This window comes from Salvelinus fontinalis, chromosome 37 (assembly GCF_029448725.1).
Source record: "Salvelinus fontinalis isolate EN_2023a chromosome 37, ASM2944872v1, whole genome shotgun sequence".
NCBI lineage: Eukaryota > Metazoa > Chordata > Actinopteri > Salmoniformes > Salmonidae > Salvelinus > Salvelinus fontinalis.
Window position 1 is genome coordinate 17,639,974 of NC_074701.1, and position 19,843 is coordinate 17,659,816.

The 19,843-nt window shown below is 42.0% G+C and overlaps 1 protein-coding gene across 2 annotated transcripts in view; it reads right to left on the minus strand.

Annotated features, from left to right (window-relative positions):
- Window positions 1-878: 878 nt before the first annotated feature.
- The window catches only part of LOC129836281 (heat shock 70 kDa protein 12A-like), a 49,271-nt gene continuing 30,306 nt past the window's right edge, over window positions 879-19,843 (minus strand). The window contains exons 6-12 of one of the 2 annotated variants that reach the window (XM_055902226.1): window positions 19,184-19,300; window positions 16,223-16,394; window positions 13,100-13,186; window positions 12,136-12,240; window positions 11,621-11,879; window positions 8,081-8,184; window positions 879-5,719 (exon numbers count right to left, since the gene is read on the minus strand). In XM_055902226.1, the coding sequence (XP_055758201.1) occupies window positions 5,088-5,719; window positions 8,081-8,184; window positions 11,621-11,879; window positions 12,136-12,240; window positions 13,100-13,186; window positions 16,223-16,394; window positions 19,184-19,300 (1,476 nt within the window). In that variant the 3' untranslated portion in view covers window positions 879-5,087. The remainder of the gene's footprint in view (window positions 5,720-8,080; window positions 8,185-11,620; window positions 11,880-12,135; window positions 12,241-13,099; window positions 13,187-16,222; window positions 16,395-19,183; window positions 19,301-19,843) is intronic. The other variant, XM_055902227.1, reaches the window with a different exon arrangement.

The window sequence follows — 19,843 nt, forward strand, 5'->3', positions numbered from 1 at the left end:
ATTTCACAACTTCTGTTATCAAACCCGGGACAAATTGTACCAATCATCATTGTACTACAGGAGTACTACATAAGCCACTCCAAAGCCATTAGGTCTAATAGATACTGGCAGCCAGAGGACATTATGGAGCCATGTCTCCATAATGTCACAACTTGACACAGTGCACGTCAATTAGTCTTGAATTTCAACAAAAACAGCTGGAGCTTAATCTTGATCTACTGTTCTTTCTCCCTATAAACTGTTCTGGACTGGGTGGAGAGATCAGAATCAGATGAGCACCAAAGTTTGAAATAATTTAGAGCTCTTATTATCATGGAGATATAGACCACTGAATTGGAATTGTCTCAAAAACAGGTACAGTTGGTGAAGCAGGGTATCACTACGCACAGTACAAGATATTCTATAATTTCAATGCGTGTATCAGGTACTGTAGTTTCTAAAAATATCCACTGGAGAGCAGTGTTGCTTTTCAGATATTCTCGTTCTTGGCTCCCGAGGGCACAGATCCAAATTGGTCACACCCATTTAAAAATCTGTGGCTGTGTTGGACTTTCCTCGTCAAATGTTCCTAATACTGAATAGAATACATAGACAAATAAAATTAGCTTGAATTGGATTTCCAAACTTTTGATTTATTGCAGAATACATTGTAGCTGTTGTTTCCAATATTAGTGATAAAACACATTTGACTGGTTAGACACTGCACTGGCAAAATGTAAAAGCATTATATAGTCTGTTTTCTGCCTTTCTTCCTGTTATTTATGTATGAAGGGTTGTCAGATGTGTTTTTGATGTGTATCATGTACTGTATGTCAGAAAACCAGCATGCCCTCGGGCTGTCATGACACCAGAAACTAATAACAACAGGTAGTCAGATATTCTTTGAAATACACATACATTTTATTGGATGACAGTTTGGCTGTGGATACAACACATTTGAGTTAAAATGGTGAGAGCAGGAGACTTGTAACTCAACAGTAGAAAAATCACATGTGCGTCAACCCAAAGATAAACTGAAAAAAAATGTGTGATTTGTGAAACATTAAGTAAGAGTGTCAAATTTGGCAGAATAGTGAAGTCACTTGTTCTACAACAAGCACAGAATCAAGTAGCAGTGAACTTGTATGTACTGTAATATTGTAAAATCTAGATTAAGAGTTAAGCACTTTCTATTTTGGTATGCAAAAGCTAGCTACAATTATGCTCCTTAATTGCCTATCCACCCATTCAACTCCAGATTCATAAATTACCATATAATTCAACATATTTACTCTCTTTAGCGTGCCAGTTGTCATCTTCTTCTGCATTATAAACTAAATACAATGCAAACTTTAGCTAAACATACAATTCTGACATAGCTTTGAATATACAGTAAAGCAGCTACATACAGCATCTTGTGCATTACAATATACTGGAGGCTGCACAAAATACATGGTATTTATCAAAGTAGAAATACATTAAAGAAACAAAATGATGTATTTTTATTTCCTTCAACTTAGTAGTCATACAGTGACCTCCATATAATGGTGGGGATGGGGAAGGTGCAGCTCGATTAACATGACATATAGATTAATATGGTATTAGTTATTAGGATGGAGAAAGCACTTCAGGGCTTTCCATAGATTGGACAGATCTGCTCTGATAACAGTGGGTGAGATGAGTGATTGGGACATGTGCAAACGTTGCCTTCACAGTTAATGGTTCATTTGTCATTGCATCTGGAGTTGAAAAGGCTACACTTTTCTCCACACATGGTGGTGTAACATTATCACCACACCTAAACCTCAAACCTAAAAAAGTGTTGTTAGAAATTATGTTTTCTCACCATTCGTAAAGAGTTACTCATGCAAAACGTGCATTGCAGGAGAGTGCCATAGGCAGCATCGTAGATCAAAGCTTGTGCACTTTTTCACATCAACAAATCAACGGAGCCCAACCTAAATTCAGAGTTTTTCCGTGAAGATCTCATTTAAACGAGTTTTAAACCCCTTAGTGTAGGGTTCTCATAGAGGAACACTGAAGAAAGACCATAAACCTTCAAGTAAGGTTATCCTGCATCGTCTGCGCTATAACTTGTTACATCTACGAACTGCAGCTATTGTAGGAAACAGAATAAATTCAAATCCAATGTGACCATTAGTTACTAGTGAGTAATAGACTACCTCTGTCTTGAATCAAGACTAGAGACATGAATTGTATCTATATGGTGAATAGTTCGGACATCTCATCTTAAGTTAGGCATTCATTTGTGTAGATTATTGAATGGGCCATAAACTTTTTTCCCAGAGTGAAAAGCTATTAGTTGTATCTTTATTTTTCATTGAACAAGGTTATAGATTTTCACAATCTTTAAAAATCAAGTTGTTTTTATTTTGTTGTTTCCTTCCTTCCATCGATACTTGATTTAGAGGATAATACTTTGAACCGCAGCTTCCAGTAGCTGCAGCCTTGAAGCAAATTTAAAAGGGAAGCACAGCACAAAAATGTTTAATGGTTGTGTTAAATGGTGGGAAGGAACAATACCTTGTAATTGCAAGGTGTTATTGCTCTTGTATTACTATTGTTTGGGAGAGAAGGGCAGAGATTTGGAACTGTCACTTTATATTATTTGCAGGGTGGGTGGTTGAAGGATAGTTTTGAATTGGTAATTACTGTCGTTAGAAAGGGCCAACAAAGATTTACTATCGATCATTTGACTGTAGAATACAGGTTTTTCATAAACCAGAATACAGGTTTTTCATAAACCAAACCAATTTAAAAAATGTAATCTAAACTAAATACAAATTGACAGTTACAAAGCAAACAAAATGATTTACCCACATGGAAATATCTGTAGCACGTATGCATGAGGCTGCAGATATATGATCTTAATTTGAGTCGATTTGTCAAATAATCCAGCAGCAACAGGAAATGTGAATTATTATGTGGATTATAATTAACGACCATTTTTTGTAGGGTATGACACATTTTAAGTTAGGGCAAATCGAGTCTGAAATGTTAAAGTGGAAATTACAAACTTTAGAAGCCTTTTTAAACCTTGAATATACTAGAAGTTTGCACTTCCTGCTGTGCAGGAAATTCTCATCAACAAAAGAGGGATCAAATTAAGATCCTACATCAGTAGTGAAAGAAACGTAATTGCTCTTTCATCAGCACATGACTCTGTAGACTGCTACTGTGAATCACTAATCAAACTATGGGTTAGGGAAGTTCTGTGGGAGGGGGTGGGAGGGGAAATCTTTGTCCTGTTTGGTCTTGTCACTTGTTTCTTGTCCATGTGTACCTGTCTTACCAATAACAATAAAAACATTTAATAATAAAAACATTTTTTAAAGGATTTTCCCAACCCAAAGAAACTCCATGTTCCATAACAATAACCGGTCATGTTTTAAGGGCAAAGGTATTCAAGTTTCTTTTTTCAATCCCAAAGCAACACACAGGCAACGTTCACTTTCACTCATTGTCGATGAATATGCCATTCAAATTCTGCCTTGACACATGCCATGCATGGCTGGTGAGAATAATGAAATAAGGTGTCTGCGTGAAAGCACACACTCTCTGTTCTGAAGCTGCTAAAATAATAACGCTGAAAATCTGTACAATATTTAAATACTGTATTTACAGAAATAAACATATTTTCAAATGTAATCTTTCCTTTTTAAGGGCCTGCACTTGTACAGAAATCTCCTCATTTGAAATATTCAAAAAGGAAATTCAGTGGCTTTTTGTCCTCCGTTGAATCATAAGCATAACAAATGAAGGCGACAACAAAGCACATGGCAATGGTTATATTCAAATCAGTTTGCAGGTTCAGCTAGCAGCATTGTCAACTCTGCCACTTTTCACATTCAAGGATTTATATTTGGCTGTGGATCAGCGCAACATATTAACCAGTGAGGTGGATTTTTACGTTGTTTGTGAGAAATTAATGTCTTGACAATCAAGCCTGGTGTCTAAACAGGTGGCTGTTAGTCTCTCTATATTTCTAACACATAGATTTGTTCGCAGTACACAATAAACCATTAAACATATAGTGTTGACAGTATAGGAGACTGTCTGACTAAATTTGACCAAACATTTTTAAAGCTAATGCACCAAGTTTGTTTTCGTATGGTTATAGAACTCCTTTTTATGACATCTTGGGCCTAACCACAGGAGACAGTAGAGATAAATACAGATTCGAAAGCTATCCGTGTCAAACTTATTCAACGGAGGGCCGAGTGTCTGCGGGATTTCGCTCCACCCTTGTACTTGATTGATTAATCAAGGTCACTAATTAGTAAGGAACTCCCCTCACCTGGTTATCTAGGTCTAAATTGAAAGGAAAAAACAAAAACCTGCAGACACTCGGCCCTCTGTGGAATGAGTTTGACACCCCTGCTGGAACGTTTTACTGTTGAAAACTGATCAAATGGAGTGTTTTTGTTGGAGAACCACTGCCTTCCCTCGTCATCTCAGGTGGTCTCCAACCATGACTCAAAACTCTGGTCTGATGAGTAGGTTAAGTATCTGAATGCTAGTGTATATAACTGCATGTTCATGGAAGCCCCAGGGGTTCGGTTTTAAATGTCTTAATAATCATAGGAGTTATGAAAAGACGGTCCCATGAGCCAGGGTTGAAGAGGACACTGAGGTTTGTGCAGCATTGTGTCATAGCATGATGTTGTCGCTGTAAGAGGAGTACTACAGTATCCACTACAGTATCCACTACCATGACCTAAAACAGCTACAGCACACAACGACAGATAACACACAATGAACCTGAAACAAGGCTGCATGTATCAGTAGCAAAATCTGCAAATCTGTGTAAATCTCTAGAGCAGAGCACATCAATATAGCCTGCATTTAAGACTACTCACAGTACATACACAGATGGTAGAAAACCCGAGTGCTTGTTTGTTTCTGACCAAGGAGTTAGCTAAAGCAGAAACAAACTAGCACTTATCATGCTACAGGGAATTTGAACAGGCCTAAAGATCAATATACTGCTACAGCATTCTAGCCACTGTCCCCTGGTTCATTGTGTGCTGTGCTGCTGGAGGTTTCACTTCCTATGACCTTTTGACCCTCTGGTTCTGTCACCCTATTTACTGAGCGAGGAAATCGATGCTAGCCTTGACAGTACGCGAGGTGGCCACGTCCACCGCCATGGCCCGGATCTCCGTGTCTCCGAACTGCATGTGCGTCTGGATCTCACGGCGTGTGGCGCTGGTTTCCGTACCGGTCACATCCAGCCGCAGCGTGCCGCACTTCCTCACACCCGGCTCGCTAATGAAGCCCACGCCCTCCTTCTCCGAGCAGTAGATGTGGATGATGATGACCTGCTGGCTGGGCTTGGCGGGCGTGTAGCTGCGCTTCACCGTCTCGCCCAGGGCCACGGACTGGTCGCACGCAATGAAGGTGTCGAAGACATCGGTGCACCAGCGCTTACCGTCCTTCACCAGCATCTTGTCAGGTGGGTGCTTGCCCTCTATGTAGCGGTTGAGGACGCCCACGCCGTAGGTGAGGGGCGAGCGGCGCACCTTGATGACGCTGGGGTCTAGGCCAAAGAGGACGGCCCCCTTGAGGATGGTGAGGCCCACGTCGTGGGGGATGATGATGCGACTGCGGCCATGCAGCATGTTCTGCACCGCCTGCTGCAGCAGCGGCGACTCAGCGAAGCCGCCCACCAGGAACAGGAACTTGATGTCACACACCTCCGGCTTATCAAAGAGGTCAGCTGAAAGGAAGAGAGTTTTTATTCAACAGGAGTTCTACTCTACAGTATATGAAGTATTATTCAAATGTCAATTTTCTGCAGGTATTATCAGATGACTATGTGTTATGCCATTAGTAACTCCATTAAAAACCTCTTCAACAAACCATTTTTTTACTCTAGGAATTCAGTAATGTGACCCACTTCTTACTCTCTGTCCAAAAACACTGCATGCATTATTGTAGTAGGTTGGTTTATTCTAGGTGGGAGTACTGGGAAAACTGCTCAATGTACAGTGAGAGGAACCCTTAGGGGTACAGTGTGCACTCCCCAAATGACTCTTCGGGATCTCAACTCCCTTGAGCTTGGAATTGGATGGGCATGATTTCAATTAAGCCTGGGTGGGAAGCTCACATACTGTATGGAGATGATCTAAACTGAAAACATAATCATGCTTTATTCATCTAGGTCAGTTGAGATATGTCTCTTTTTCAAGACAGCAGCAGGGCCAATAGATTAGATTAGTATTAGATAGGCTGCAGTATTGCTAAACCTAAGATTGCTAAACCATTGGGAACCTCAGCCATTTTGAATGTAAGTTCAGAAATCTCAGCTCATAAAAATGGATGACTGACACCATTTCCACACTGAGTCTTTCACTCATGCTGATTTGCCTTTCAGGTTTCAACCCTTGCAGGCAAACACATTGACAGCTTCCTACTGTATAATCATCACAGGCTACATCTCTCAGATACTACAGTATAGTCGTGGCCAAAAGTTTTGAGAATGACACAAATATTAATTTCCACAAAGTTTGCTGCTTCAGTGTCTTTAGATATTTTTGTCAGATGTTACTATGGAATACCGAAGTATAATTACAAGCATTTCATAAGTGTCAAAGGCTTTTATTGACAATTACATGAGGTTGATGCAAAGAGTCAATATTTGCAGCGTTGACCCTTCTTTTTCAAGACCTCTGCAATCCGCCCTGGCATGCGGTCAATGAACTTCTGGGCCACATCCTGACTGATGGCAGGGCATTCTTGCATAATCAATGCTTGGAGTTTGTCAGAATTTGTGGGGTTTTGTTTGTCCACCCGCCTCTTGAGGATTGACCACAAGTTCTCAATGGGATTAAGGTCTGGGGAGTTTCCTGGCCATGGACCCAAAATATCAATGTTTTGTTCCCCGAGCCACTTAGTTGTCACTTTTGCCTTATGGCAAGGTGCTCCATCATGTTGGAAAAGGCATTGTTCGTCACCAAACTGTTCCTGGATGGTTGGGAGAAGTTGCTCTCAGAAGATGTGTTGGTACCATTCTTTACTCATGGCTTTGTTCATAGGCAAAATTGTGAGTGAGCCCACTCCCTTGGCTGAAAAGCAACCCCACACATGGATGGATGCTTTACTGTTGGCATAACACAGGACTGATGGTAGCGCTCACCTTGTCTTCTCTGGACAAGCTTTTTTCCGGATGCACCAAACAATCGGAAAGGGGATTCATCAGAGAAAATGACTTTACTCCAGTCCTCAGCAGTCCAATCCCTGTACCTTTTGCAGAATATCAGTCTGTCCCGGATGTTTTTCCTGGAGAGAAGTGGCTTCTTTGCTGCCCTTCTTGACACCAGGCCATCCTCCACAAGTCTTCGCCTCACTGTGCGTGCAGATGCACTCACACCTGCCTGCTGACATTCCTGAGCAAGCTCTGTACGGGTGGTGCCCCGATCCCGCAGCTGAATCAACTTTAGGAGACGGTCCTGGCGCTTTCTGGACTTTCTTGGGCGCCCTGAAGCCTTCTTCACAACAATTGAACCGCTCTCCTTGAAGTTCTTGATGATCCGATAAATGGTTGATTTAGGTGCAATCTTACTGGCAGCAATATCCTTGCCTGTGAAGCCCTTTTTGTGCAAAGCACTGATGACGGCACGTGTTTCCTTGCAGGTAACCATGGTTGGCAGAGGAAGAACAATGATTCCAAGCACCACCCTCCTTTTGAAGCTTCCAGTCTGTTATTCAAATTCAATCAGCATGACAGAGTGATCTCCAGCCTTGTCCTCGTCAACACTCACATCTGTGTTAACGAGAGAATCACTGACATGATGTCAGCTGGTCCTTTTGTGGCAGGGCTGAAATGCAGTAGAAATGTTTTTGGGGGATTCAGTTCATTTGCATGGCAAAGAGGGACTTTGCAATTAATTGCAATTCATCTGATCACTCTTCATAACATTCTGGAGTATATACAAATTGCCATCATACAAACTGAGGCAGCAGACTTTGTGAAAATTTCTATTTGTGTCATTCTCAAAACTTTTGGCCACGACTGTATATGTAGGCCCTCAGTGTTTAAAAAAAAAGGGGGTTTGTATTAGTAGGAGCTGCTACTCACTGAGGTGCTGAATGATGTGGTCTATTGTGGGCTTGAAGAGGGCATTCATGGCATCAGGGTTCATTCTCAGCATGCCCTGGGAGGACCACTTCACAAAATCCACACTGCAGAGACAAGAGAGGAGAGATAAGCATGCCATTATTGACCCTGCTCTGATTACCAGTAGATTGGTAGGCTACTGTAAAAGCACTGATATAATGCACCATGAACCAGTCTTCCTTCTCTGTCAGTACAGTATGTGGCCTATGATGTCTTTAGGAAACAAAACCTTTTTTACAGTCCCCTGAATGGATATAAGGAAATCACTGTGTCTTCCACTACGTTTTACCCCTTGTGCTTGGTATATTATCTATATGGAGATTTAACACAGTGAGCTCTCTATGGAATATATTGGTGACCTGTTTCAGGAAGCTGGGCATATGTCACTAGTTCACAGGAGAGACATTTGAACATATGTGTCCTTGCTACTGAGGCTTTTATGAAAGATATGTTAGCCAAGGAGAACTGCAAAAGTGTTGCTACTGCTCTCAACAACATTGCTGCCCTGAATTTCAGTGGGAAAAAGTTGTGTTGGACTACTTTCTGTACACCGTCAGTGTGAACCGGAGTGACTTGACACAACAGGCCAAACAACCGTTCATCCATGTATATGGGAAAGAGTCAGATATTATACGTTTCTAATTTCGTCAGAAAGTCGTTTTAATTGGAAGTTAAAGCATACTGTTAGCTAGCTAGCCAACGTTAGTTTGCTGGCTCGCTGTGTATCTCAGAAAACCATTTCCATTGCTAGTTATAGCCTAATGTTAGCTAGCTAGTTGGTTACCCCACACTGTTTAGCACATAGCCCCATCCATCTCCGGATTCCCATATGAGGCCAAGGCTTAAGAGGGTGTGAACGATGCTGAAGGGGTTTAGACAAAGATGAGCTCTCAAGTAGGAAAACATTCAAGGGCCATTTTCTCAAAGGTGGGGTTACAGCTTTATCAACTTTCAAAGCAGAATTACTTTCCCTTTGTTCCTCAAAGGCAGTGTATGATATACCATGTTGTGGCTCTGAGTCTCTTCTTTTATCCAATGTAAAAAAAAAATTTTTTTTTTAATGTTGCTAGATAAAACCCAAATTGAGTTGGTGGGTTACATTTATGTCTGTAGGAGAACAATGGATAAGTGGTGTCTGCCTCAATACAGTAGCTCACGTGAGTTCCTTTCATGAGACCAGTGTTTTTTTATATGTACTGTATACTCCTTCCCCTCACTCTGCTCTTGTTGCAACATTTTATTTAACCTTTATTTTAACTAGGCAAGTCAGTTAAGAACCATTTCTTATTTACGGCCTACCTCGGCCAAACCCTAACCCGGACGACGCTGGGCCAATTGTGGCCCTATGGGACTCCCAATCACAGCCGGTTGTGATACAGCCTGGAATCGAACCAGGGTCTGTAGTGACACCTCTAGCACTGAGATGCAGTGCCTTAGACCGCTGTGCCACTGGGGAACCCATATAACATATCTTATAGGAGTATATAGAATCCATCTGGTATCGTTTGAGTATTCTCCCAGGTGTTTGTGAGTGTGTGTGCTTGCCATGGCACACATACACACACTCTTTCACACAAAGGCTTCTCCAGCAGAGTGAGACAAAATTATTTACAGTTATGACTGAGTCAGAGGACCCACAGGACCGCTGGAGGCTCAGGTTTCGGGAATCTGAATGTCTTTAAGGGTCCCATGAGTTTCATAAGAGATTAAAATATGTACGCATGCAAGACATGACTGTTGACACCCAGACTACAGGGTGGTATCAAAGTGAGATACTAGTCTAGTGTATGTACAATACACTAGACTAGTGTAAGTAACTGACTAAGTATTCTCACTCAGGTTCATTCAGTTCAAAGTATTTCAGCCAAGACACAAGTCTGAAATGCTTTCTTCCTGCCTACACACTGTAGTATGTACAGTAGTAGTTTTACCCTAATTAATGTTTGGTGCAGTATTGTGCACTTGAATTCACAAAAAAATGACTGAATAACATTCAAATAAAGCTTGCTTACGTAAAGACTCTGTATCACTCTGATATCACTCTCTAGTCTGGCTGAGTATAGAGACCCCTGCTGTCTCTTAATGAGCTGACTGTGAGGTAGTGGGGTGGGAAAGGTGGTGAATTCTGAATTCCCTGGTATATAATGGAAAATATATGGTAATATGTCACAAGTTGGTCATTAAATGTTTGGGTAATGGAATTGAAATCTGTGCAGAGGAACCTTGTGTGTATTCACATGGATACATACACCAAGTAAACATGCACTGAGTGTACAAAGCATAACTTCCTAATAGTGAGTTTCTTCCTAAGAATGAGCTTAAAAATCATTCTTTAACCTGTCTCCTCCCCTTTATCTACACTGAGCTTATTTTTGAGTTTATTTTTTACAGGGACAGTGCACATTTATCAACGTTTCTGTAAAAGTGCCGGTTTATCCAACCCGGCTAATTTTCCACCGCAATCCCTGGGCAGGTTATTAAAAACAATTACAATAACAATACAGGCAAACAACGAGCAGTGAGCACATGCAGAGCAACATAGAACAAGTAACACGTAGCACACAGACAGAGGAACATAACACGAAAAGCAACAAAACAAAATATATAAAAGCAACAGTGTTTCCACATCTCACAAGTTACAGACAACATGGAAAGTGGCAATACACAGCTAGGGATTATGTTCACAAGTCTGATTGGCCTTAGGCCATGTCTTCATGTTTTTTGTGAAGGTGTGATAGGTGGTGCAGTTGTGTGTGTTTGATGGAAGTGTGTTCCTGACATGGGAAGCTCTCACAGAGAAAGCAGATTGACGGAACTATTCAGTCACCTCTCATGGCAGACCTTGTGGATCTGCTGCCATGGGTTTGGGTTTTCTGTTTAACAAAAGTAAGTGGAGGGAGAGTCAGGCCATTTAGGAACTTGAATACATGCGTCAGTGTATTGAAAAAGATTTTCCCAACTCAGGAGCTCATGCTTTCTGAGGATATAACAGTGATGATGGCTATTGGGCTTCCTATCAAGCACTTTGAGAGCCTGTTTGTAGAATGACTGAATGGGTTTTAATGTTGTACAGCAACCTTGGGCCCAACTGGTCAAGCAGTATGTTAAGTGGGTATCATAGATTTGAAGTACAGTTTTGCTACCTCTGTAATCAAACAATTTTGTAGGAATCGGAAATTAGATTGGTTGAATTTGGTTATTTGAGTTACCTTTTTCACCTGCTTCTGACTGTTGAGGTGGATTTAACAAGTGACATCAATAAGGGATCATAGCTTTTACCTGGATTCACCTGGTCAGTCTATGTCATGGAAAGAGCAGGTGTTCCTATTTTTTGTACACTCAGTGTATATTACATCTGACAGCTAAGACATATTATTCAGACACATGCTTGGGTAATCGGGTATTTACTCTGTAGGGAGTTGATTGAGCTCTAGACTTTCGGTGTGCGCGGTATCCTGTACCAATCCTCCAACCCTTCTCCCTAATCACACACACACTCACTTGCTCTTGCGCAGGGCATGTTCCACACTGTGACCTCTGAACTTCTTGTAGTAGTCGATGAACGAGAAGGGCAGGTTGATGTTCAGGGGGTTCGTCCTGTCCGGGGCCGCCGCCCGTTTCCTGGACTCAAACGCGATCATCAGATCCACCCAGGCAGCCGGCCGCTTAATCTTAAACTGGTCGATGAAGTCGGGCCCAAAGATCTTACACAGGAGCTTCTCAAACTCATAGTCAATGCCAATGGAGCCATAAGGACCGCCTGAGAAGGCGAAAATGAGTGTCGGTCAATAACAGCTCAAATGACTGGTTGGTTGCATGGACCCTGATTAAGACTACCGCTAGAATTCTGATATGAAAGTATTTTTTAGTCTAGGAGTCCAAGCATCTACCCCACAATGCAATATAACAGCCAGAATAATGTGATTGTTGTTGTGTTGAGGACACTGCCTAGATCCATCTCAGTGTGACATGCATATAGCAAGAGCTGCTATATGAGCATTGAGCAGTCTCTGTACCTGAGGCCTTATAGAGCTCCTTGAGATGTCCCTCGGGGAGCTGTATCTGATGGACCGTGAGGTCAACCGTTCCGCCACCACAGTCAACCACCACATAGCGGTCACCTGGCGACACGGAGCGAGAGAAACGTCATTGGAGGACAAGGGGCAGAAGACTATAGCGGTAGCCAATAGCACCTCTGAAGCATGACTTCTAACATTTTCGTCTAAAAGTAGCTTCTGTTTTTGGGACACACTCAGAGGATGTTGAACACGAGTAGTCATGATACTGTCACGGCCTAAAATCCCAAGTGGGTACTGGCGACCTAGATACAGCGCAGCTACTATAACACTGGGACAACAGGGGCATGGAGGGGGGAGATAGAGGAGAAACCAATTGCTATACTGGATTTCAGTCCTTTAATACAGTGAATAACCTATATTATCACCGTGCCCACACTGTCACAGTGGTCAGTAATCACTATGTGATCATTTAAACCAGTGATTCCCAACCTTTTTTGCTTACTGTAGCACCAGCTGAATTTTGCTCTGCTTGGAGTACCCCTGAAGTACCCCCCCATGTGCATTTTACCAGTAAGCCTATGGTCTCATAAGTCCTTTCAAGTACCCCCTGTGGATAGGCCAAGTACCCCCAGGTGTCCTAGTACCCCTGGTTTGGAACCACTGATGTAAACACCCATATGATCCCTGACATGTCAACATCCAGCCAAACCTACAGGAAGCATTTGATTAGTAGAGGAAAGTAATAGATTAGACCGTGAAAGCATGAGGTTATAAGCAAAAACTAGAAATATATTAAGTAGAGAAGATCCTCCCACTCAATAAGCATGTTGTTGTTTTTTAGGGTAGTGAATAACCAGCACGATGCATGATCAGCAGTATAAGAAACAGCAAGAGCAAATACTGTAGAGAGAGGAAGGAGGGAGAGAGAAACAGAAGCGTAAAAGAGAGAAAGAGACTCTACCTTCTTCCAGCTCCGACCAAAGCTCCCCTATGACATTTTCCACCAAAAAGGTGCGGCTCTGCCGTTTGCTCCGGACATGCTCCTTGGCTGGTTATTGACAGAGAGAGAATGACCGAGTGTGAGAAGGGTGAAAGCGCTTTGGTGAAGCTGTGTGGGTCATACAATGTAAGTCAAGCAACAGGATGATAGGGCTATATGATGTCTAGATGTGAAGTCTGCGATAGAACTCTAGAACATGGCTTAACCGCAGGTACCCATCTCAGAGATTCTGTGTTGACAGTTTCTAGTGTTTCAATTCATGTATTCATATTGAAACTGTGCTTTATCAGTGTGTTGCTGATGAAATGTTCTTCCTACATAGGGAAAAAATGTGTTAGCTGCAAAGGTATGAGAGAATAAGGACATTTTACACTCAATATTCAAAACTGGAGAATTCTCTTATGATCAGTACTTATGGGCTAGTGATGGGATTAATCACATATGGACCTTGTAATCACTGGCTGAAAACACAAAGAGACAGTAGTAGTAGCATGACCACAGCGATCAAGATGTCAGAAGGACATTTCCTCCAACAGAGGGGGAAACACAAAGGGGAAGGAGGAATTTCCTACTCCTATTAGTTCTCAGGAAGGCGTGACAGTGGGGTCTATCTATGTCACCATTACCTCTTCCATCGACATGTCAAAACACAGACAACAAAACGAAGAAATAACCTTCCAGGAACGCTGTGAGAATGTTGTGAGTTAGCGATGGTGGAAGCTGCTCGAGGAGAGGAGCAGCCGTTCATGTCAGGAGGAAACAGCAGCAGCTGGACAGAGAGTACACTTCTCTTCCAACACAAAAAGAGTTGTAACATCCTGTTGGAAACCCCAGTATTAGACGTGGGGATATTGACTTGCGCCCTCTTCTTTTTTTCCGACCTCTCTCTGCCCTCTGCATTGGTACTGGAGGCAAGGCACTAGGCCTACACAGAATCTGACTATTCATCGCAGGGTTTATTTCAAACCAACTTAATATTCCATAATTATTATTAGTAAAAGATATATCCATTGGATGGCGCTACATTGACCTCGCTAGTTCTGAAATCCTGTATATAGCCTTGGGACACTTCGAGCACCATTTTGGACAATAAACTAAGCATTTTACAGGAATGTAGAGATATACAGGAAACATACAAACTCTCCTAGTCTTACAGTATGTGTTCATAAGCTGACCAGACACAGCCTGAAACAGGCCATTACAGAGTCTATAAAGGAAAAACATAGGAACACATCTGCTCCAAAGAGACACCAATAGCCTTCAGCTGTGTTACAGCATGCGGTTAGAGCGTTGTAAACCATGACGGAGGCAATGACCATTCCATTAATGCAATGATCTTCATCCAAGAACCGCAAGGCAACAAGTGTCCAGCTACAGAGCGAATACTGTTTTCTTATTGTTGCACTGAGTATTCAGAATCAACAATAATTGTCTATACAGTACAGTAAATCCTCGCTCATCTCAGATCTTATTAAAGACAGTATACCATGTACACTGTTGTCTTACAGGGTTTCCTCTACTGAATGTGTGGGTGAATCATATTAAATTCAAACTAAAGCTGCAGTACTACTATAGCAAGTGAATCACATTCAGGAAATATGTTAGACAGATGGTAGAAATTATATATTTGTCATAAAATACTTGGCATTCAAGGACTGAATATAGTTTTGAATTGATACCTTGGATAAATGTCAGCCTCTCACCCGGATCACAGACAACAGGAAGAATGGATTCAATCAGGGGTGTCATGAACCCCAAAAATGTAGCTGTCTGTATCCTCCTGACTGGAGGTTATTTTTTTTAAAGGACTGGTGGTTATTTTTTTCTCTGCATCTCTGCTAAAATCTGGGTAAAGGATTGAAAGGATTGTGAGTCTTATTCAGTACATTTCGTAATTGCTTGCTTTTTTTGTGCGTGCCAGCTAAGACTTGATGGATAGCCTGAAATGTAGTAGTTATGAGGTTGAGAGACTGGGAATTTATCCAGGCTAGCTAAAGCCAACTTCATAAAATTGCTAGGTGGCTAGTAGTATTACAGAGAAGAAAAACAAGAAAATACTATTTTTCATTTTTAAACAGGACAAATCTGAGGGGGCACGTGCCCCTGTGACGTCAATTGAACCAACATAGGTGTAAACACATTCCCCCTGCTGATGAGCTGTTGAACTAAAAGAAAAGGGGAGATGAATAATTGCCATGCATGCAAGTGAGTGCTACTGTGAGTGGCATTCAGTCATATCCCCAGTCAATAGCATAGAGAGATAGGACTGAAAGGCACTACGCTTCTAATTCTCTGGTTTAGATCATCTGTGGAGAACAAAAACTATTTCCCGAAACAAAAAAGAGTGATGAGTGAGAGAGAGGAAAGGCTTGAGTGAGTCATTTGCTATTGCTGATTCACATGCTGTCAAATTAGATTGGATTTCATTGGATAATACGGACCAGCTCTAAGGTGGCATTATTTACTGTTTGAATGACCTTCTGTACAATCAGATATCAGTATATTTGCCATGTTACATCCTGAATACAAAAAGTCATTGAAATATACAGTACATTGGCCAATGTTCCCATAGTATTCATTGGAATTTTAGGAAAAAGAAGCAAGGGCAAATAGACAGGGAATGTGACTATGAGAAATTTGTCCATGCATTTTTAGTGTCTGAATATGACAATAAAAGTGATGTTAGAGCTGAGGATATTGTCACATACATGTTTTCCATTGAAAGGAAATGTATGTTTAAGATTAATTGAAGGCACTGGTTGTTTGACTATTAGCATAAACTTACAATACCACAATAAAAAACCTACAATATCACTGTAGTAACCTGTGACCTGACTTCAGTGGAAAGATGGTTCTGCCCTGCCAACCAGTTATCCAGACTGAACTCAACAGATTTAACACTTGTGGAATTATAAGCATGCTTGTCAACCAATAACCAATCTATAGATCAATATTAATATGAGAGGCACATACTGTATGAAATCGTCACATGGGGATGCAAAATGTTAATATGGTACATTATTGGGATGTTCAATGTGATGCTCATATTGTTATTGGCCTGTGGGGTCGCAGGGTGGGATTTACCCTGGGTCATCCCTGCCCCCACATTCTCAGTGGGGCTGAAACCATTCTGGGTGGTCTTGGTACCAACGTCAATCATCTGGTGGAGGCGGAGCTTGCGGCAGTAGATGGAGGCTGCCTCAGGCTCAAGGGCGATGATCAGCTGCTCTGGGTTGTCACGGGGAACCAGACCAGCCTAGAGGAAGGAAGAGCACAGACAGGAAATACAGGACATCTGCTTTTTCCTTAACAGGACCCCAATAAAACTAGCATTGTGAATAACTGTCCTAGTAAGTTGCTGTGGTCAACCCTCATTGCTAAGTATTCAGGGTATGCTAAGGATTCAAGATACCTCCAAATAGGAAGTAAGACAATATGGCCATCAGTACTCAAATAATACATTTTGTAAAAGCAAATATACTGTCTACATACACTTATACAATACTGTGTAAATACAATCTACAGCTGGAACCATTTAACACAACCATAATTAATATAAAACAATCTAGTTCACTACTAAATGATAAATAGCTTTTCGGAAAGTATGGGGATCTGGGCAAGCCACAGATTTGAACAGGAAAATACTCAGTGATAAATCATGCGATCCTAACATAAAAGGAATTTCCAAAACCTATTACATTTCCTCAAGCAACCACTGATTTTGCAGCATTCGAACATCAGAGACAAATGAGACCTATCGAACAAACAGAATAATGGAGACCTATCGATCAACAGAACAATGGAGACCTATCGATCAACAGAATAATGGAGACCTATCGATCAACAGAACAATGGAGACCTATCGATCAACAGAATAATGGAGACCTATCGATCAACAGAATAATGGAGACCTATCGATCAACAGAGACAAATGAGACCTATCGATCAACAGAGACAAATGAGACCTATCGATCAACAGAACAATGGAGACCTATCGATCAACAGAGACAAATGAGACCTATCGATCAACAGAACAATGGAGACCTATCGATCAACAGAATAATGGAGACCTATCGATCAACAGAGACAAATGAGACCTATCGATCAGCAGAACAATGGAGACCTATCGATCAGCAGAACAATGGAGACCTATCGATCAGCAGAACAATGGAGACCTATCGATCAGCAGAACAATGGAGACCTATCGATCAGCAGAACAATGGAGACCTATCGATCAACAGAACAATGGAGACCTATCGATCAATAGAACAATGGAGACCTATCGATCAACGGAATAATGGAGACCTATCGATCAACAGAACAATGGAGACCTATCGTTCAACAGAACAATGGAGACATATCGATCAACAGAACAATGGAGACCTATCGATCAGCAGAACAATGGAGACCTATCGATCAGCAGAGACAAATGAGACCTATCGAACAAACAGAATAATGGAGACCTATCGATCAGCAGAACAATGGAGACCTATCGATCAGCAGAACAATGGAGACCTATCGATCAGCAGAACAATGGAGACCTATCGATCAACAGAACAATGGAGACCTATCGATCAACAGAATAATGGAGACCTATCGATCAACGGAATAATGGAGACCTATCGATCAACAGAACAATGGAGACCTATCGTTCAACAGAACAATGGAGACATATCGATCAACAGAACAATGGAGACCTATCGATCAGCAGAACAATGGAGACCTATCGATCAACAGAACAATGGAGACCTATCGTTCAGCAGAACAATGGAGACCTATCGATCAGCAGAACAATGGAGACCTATCGATCAACAGAACAATGGAGACCTATCGTTCAACAGAACAATGGAGACCTATCGTTCAACAGAACAATGGAGATCTATCGATCAACAGAACAATGGAGACCAATCAATGAACACATGCTGTGCAGGCTGGTTTGTGTTTCTATCCACAATACACACAGAAAAAGACAGGCTACGTATAAAATCTGAGCATTGCATCACATCTCTCCGCTCTGTGAGATCTGCATGTTGTGGTGAAGGAGCGGAGGAGAGGGAGGAGGACAGTTGAAGAGGGAGGAGTGGGTAAGGGAGAGGTCTGCCTGCTTCCCCCAGTGCCAATAATAAATGATCAAGCCAGAGGCTGCTGAGTCACTGCAGATATGCAGCCCCCCCCCCCCACCGAACATCCTCCCCCTCTTACTGTACCTCAATCCCCACTGCAGATATCAAGTGGTCAAGCCATCTAAAAAGCCTCTCTCCTTTCCGTCTCACATCTCTCCTTCGCCATCTCTCTCTATTTCTCTCTCCCCTCCCTTCTCCCTCTCTCTCCCCAGCCCATCCTCTTTGTTCACTGCAGAGGGGAGGGTGGTGTCTCTATCCAGTGCTGCAGCCTCAGACAGACTGACACACCCATTCCACTGGGCTCAGACGTCATTTCAATGTCTAGTTTTGATTTACATTTGCACATTTGAGTCAACTAACATGAATTCAATGTGAAATCAACAAAACATGTCGCCATGTCGTTGGATTTAGCTTAAAAAAATACCAAATTAATTTAGCAGATGCTCTTATCCAGAGAGTGCATACATTTTCCCTTACGTTGATGACTTTTTGCAAATCCAATCAGTTTTCCAAGTTGTTTTAACGTCATCAAGTATAATTTTTGTTGTTGAAATGACGTGGAAACGTTGATTCAACCAGTTTTTGCCCAGTGGGATTTGACCTTCTCTCATGTACTATACTAATCATGCTCCGTCATCACTTTCTTTCCCAAGTACCTGCAGTACCTTTGTCAAACGACAGATGGCTTTCCTCTTAAGAGCTAGTGGTGAGACTATGCGGAAGCATCATTTACACTGAGGGGGATAGATGGTTTGATCTGCAACAACATTGTCGTTTGAAATGTTGAGAGCAGACAGACAGTTCTTCCAATTGAATGATTGACTGTGTGTCTGTGTGTGTATATGCATGAGCGTACGTGCCTCTCTGTGTGATTGCATGCGAGTGGACATGGACGTGTGTTGATTGACAGGGACCCACCCACCTTGTAGGCTGCCTCCCTCATGAACTGCTTGGCTGGCATTTTCCAGATGGCTGGCACTGTGATGACCCATCTGATGTTTATGTTGTCAAACTCTGCACCCGCCTGGTCACTTAACTCCTGCACGGGATCACATTAAACACGGTATCTCTTTTCCCTGACCCACCATAACATCAGCACTATCACTGAGTATTAAGAGCTATTTCTAATTCATAACAGATACATGTACTCAATATACACTGAGTGTACAAAACATGAGCTGAGCTATGATCCCTTATTGATGTTACTTGTTAAATCATCTTCAATCAGTGTAAATGAAGGGGAGGAGACGGGTTAAAGAAGGATTTCTAAGCCTTGAGACAATTGAGACATGGTGTATGTGTGCTATTCAGAGGGTGAATGGGCAAGACAAAATACTGAAGTTCCTTTGAACAGGGTATGGTAGTAGGTGCCAGGTGAACCGGTTTGAGTGTGTCAAGAACTGCAACACTGCTGGGTTTCTCACGCTCAACAGTTTCCCGTGTGTATCAAGAATGGTCCACCACCCAAAGGACATCCAGCCAACTTGACACAACTGTGGGAAGCATTGGAATCAACATGGGCCAGCATCCCTGTGGAACGCCTTCGACACCTTGTAGAGTCCATGCCCTGATGAACTGTTCT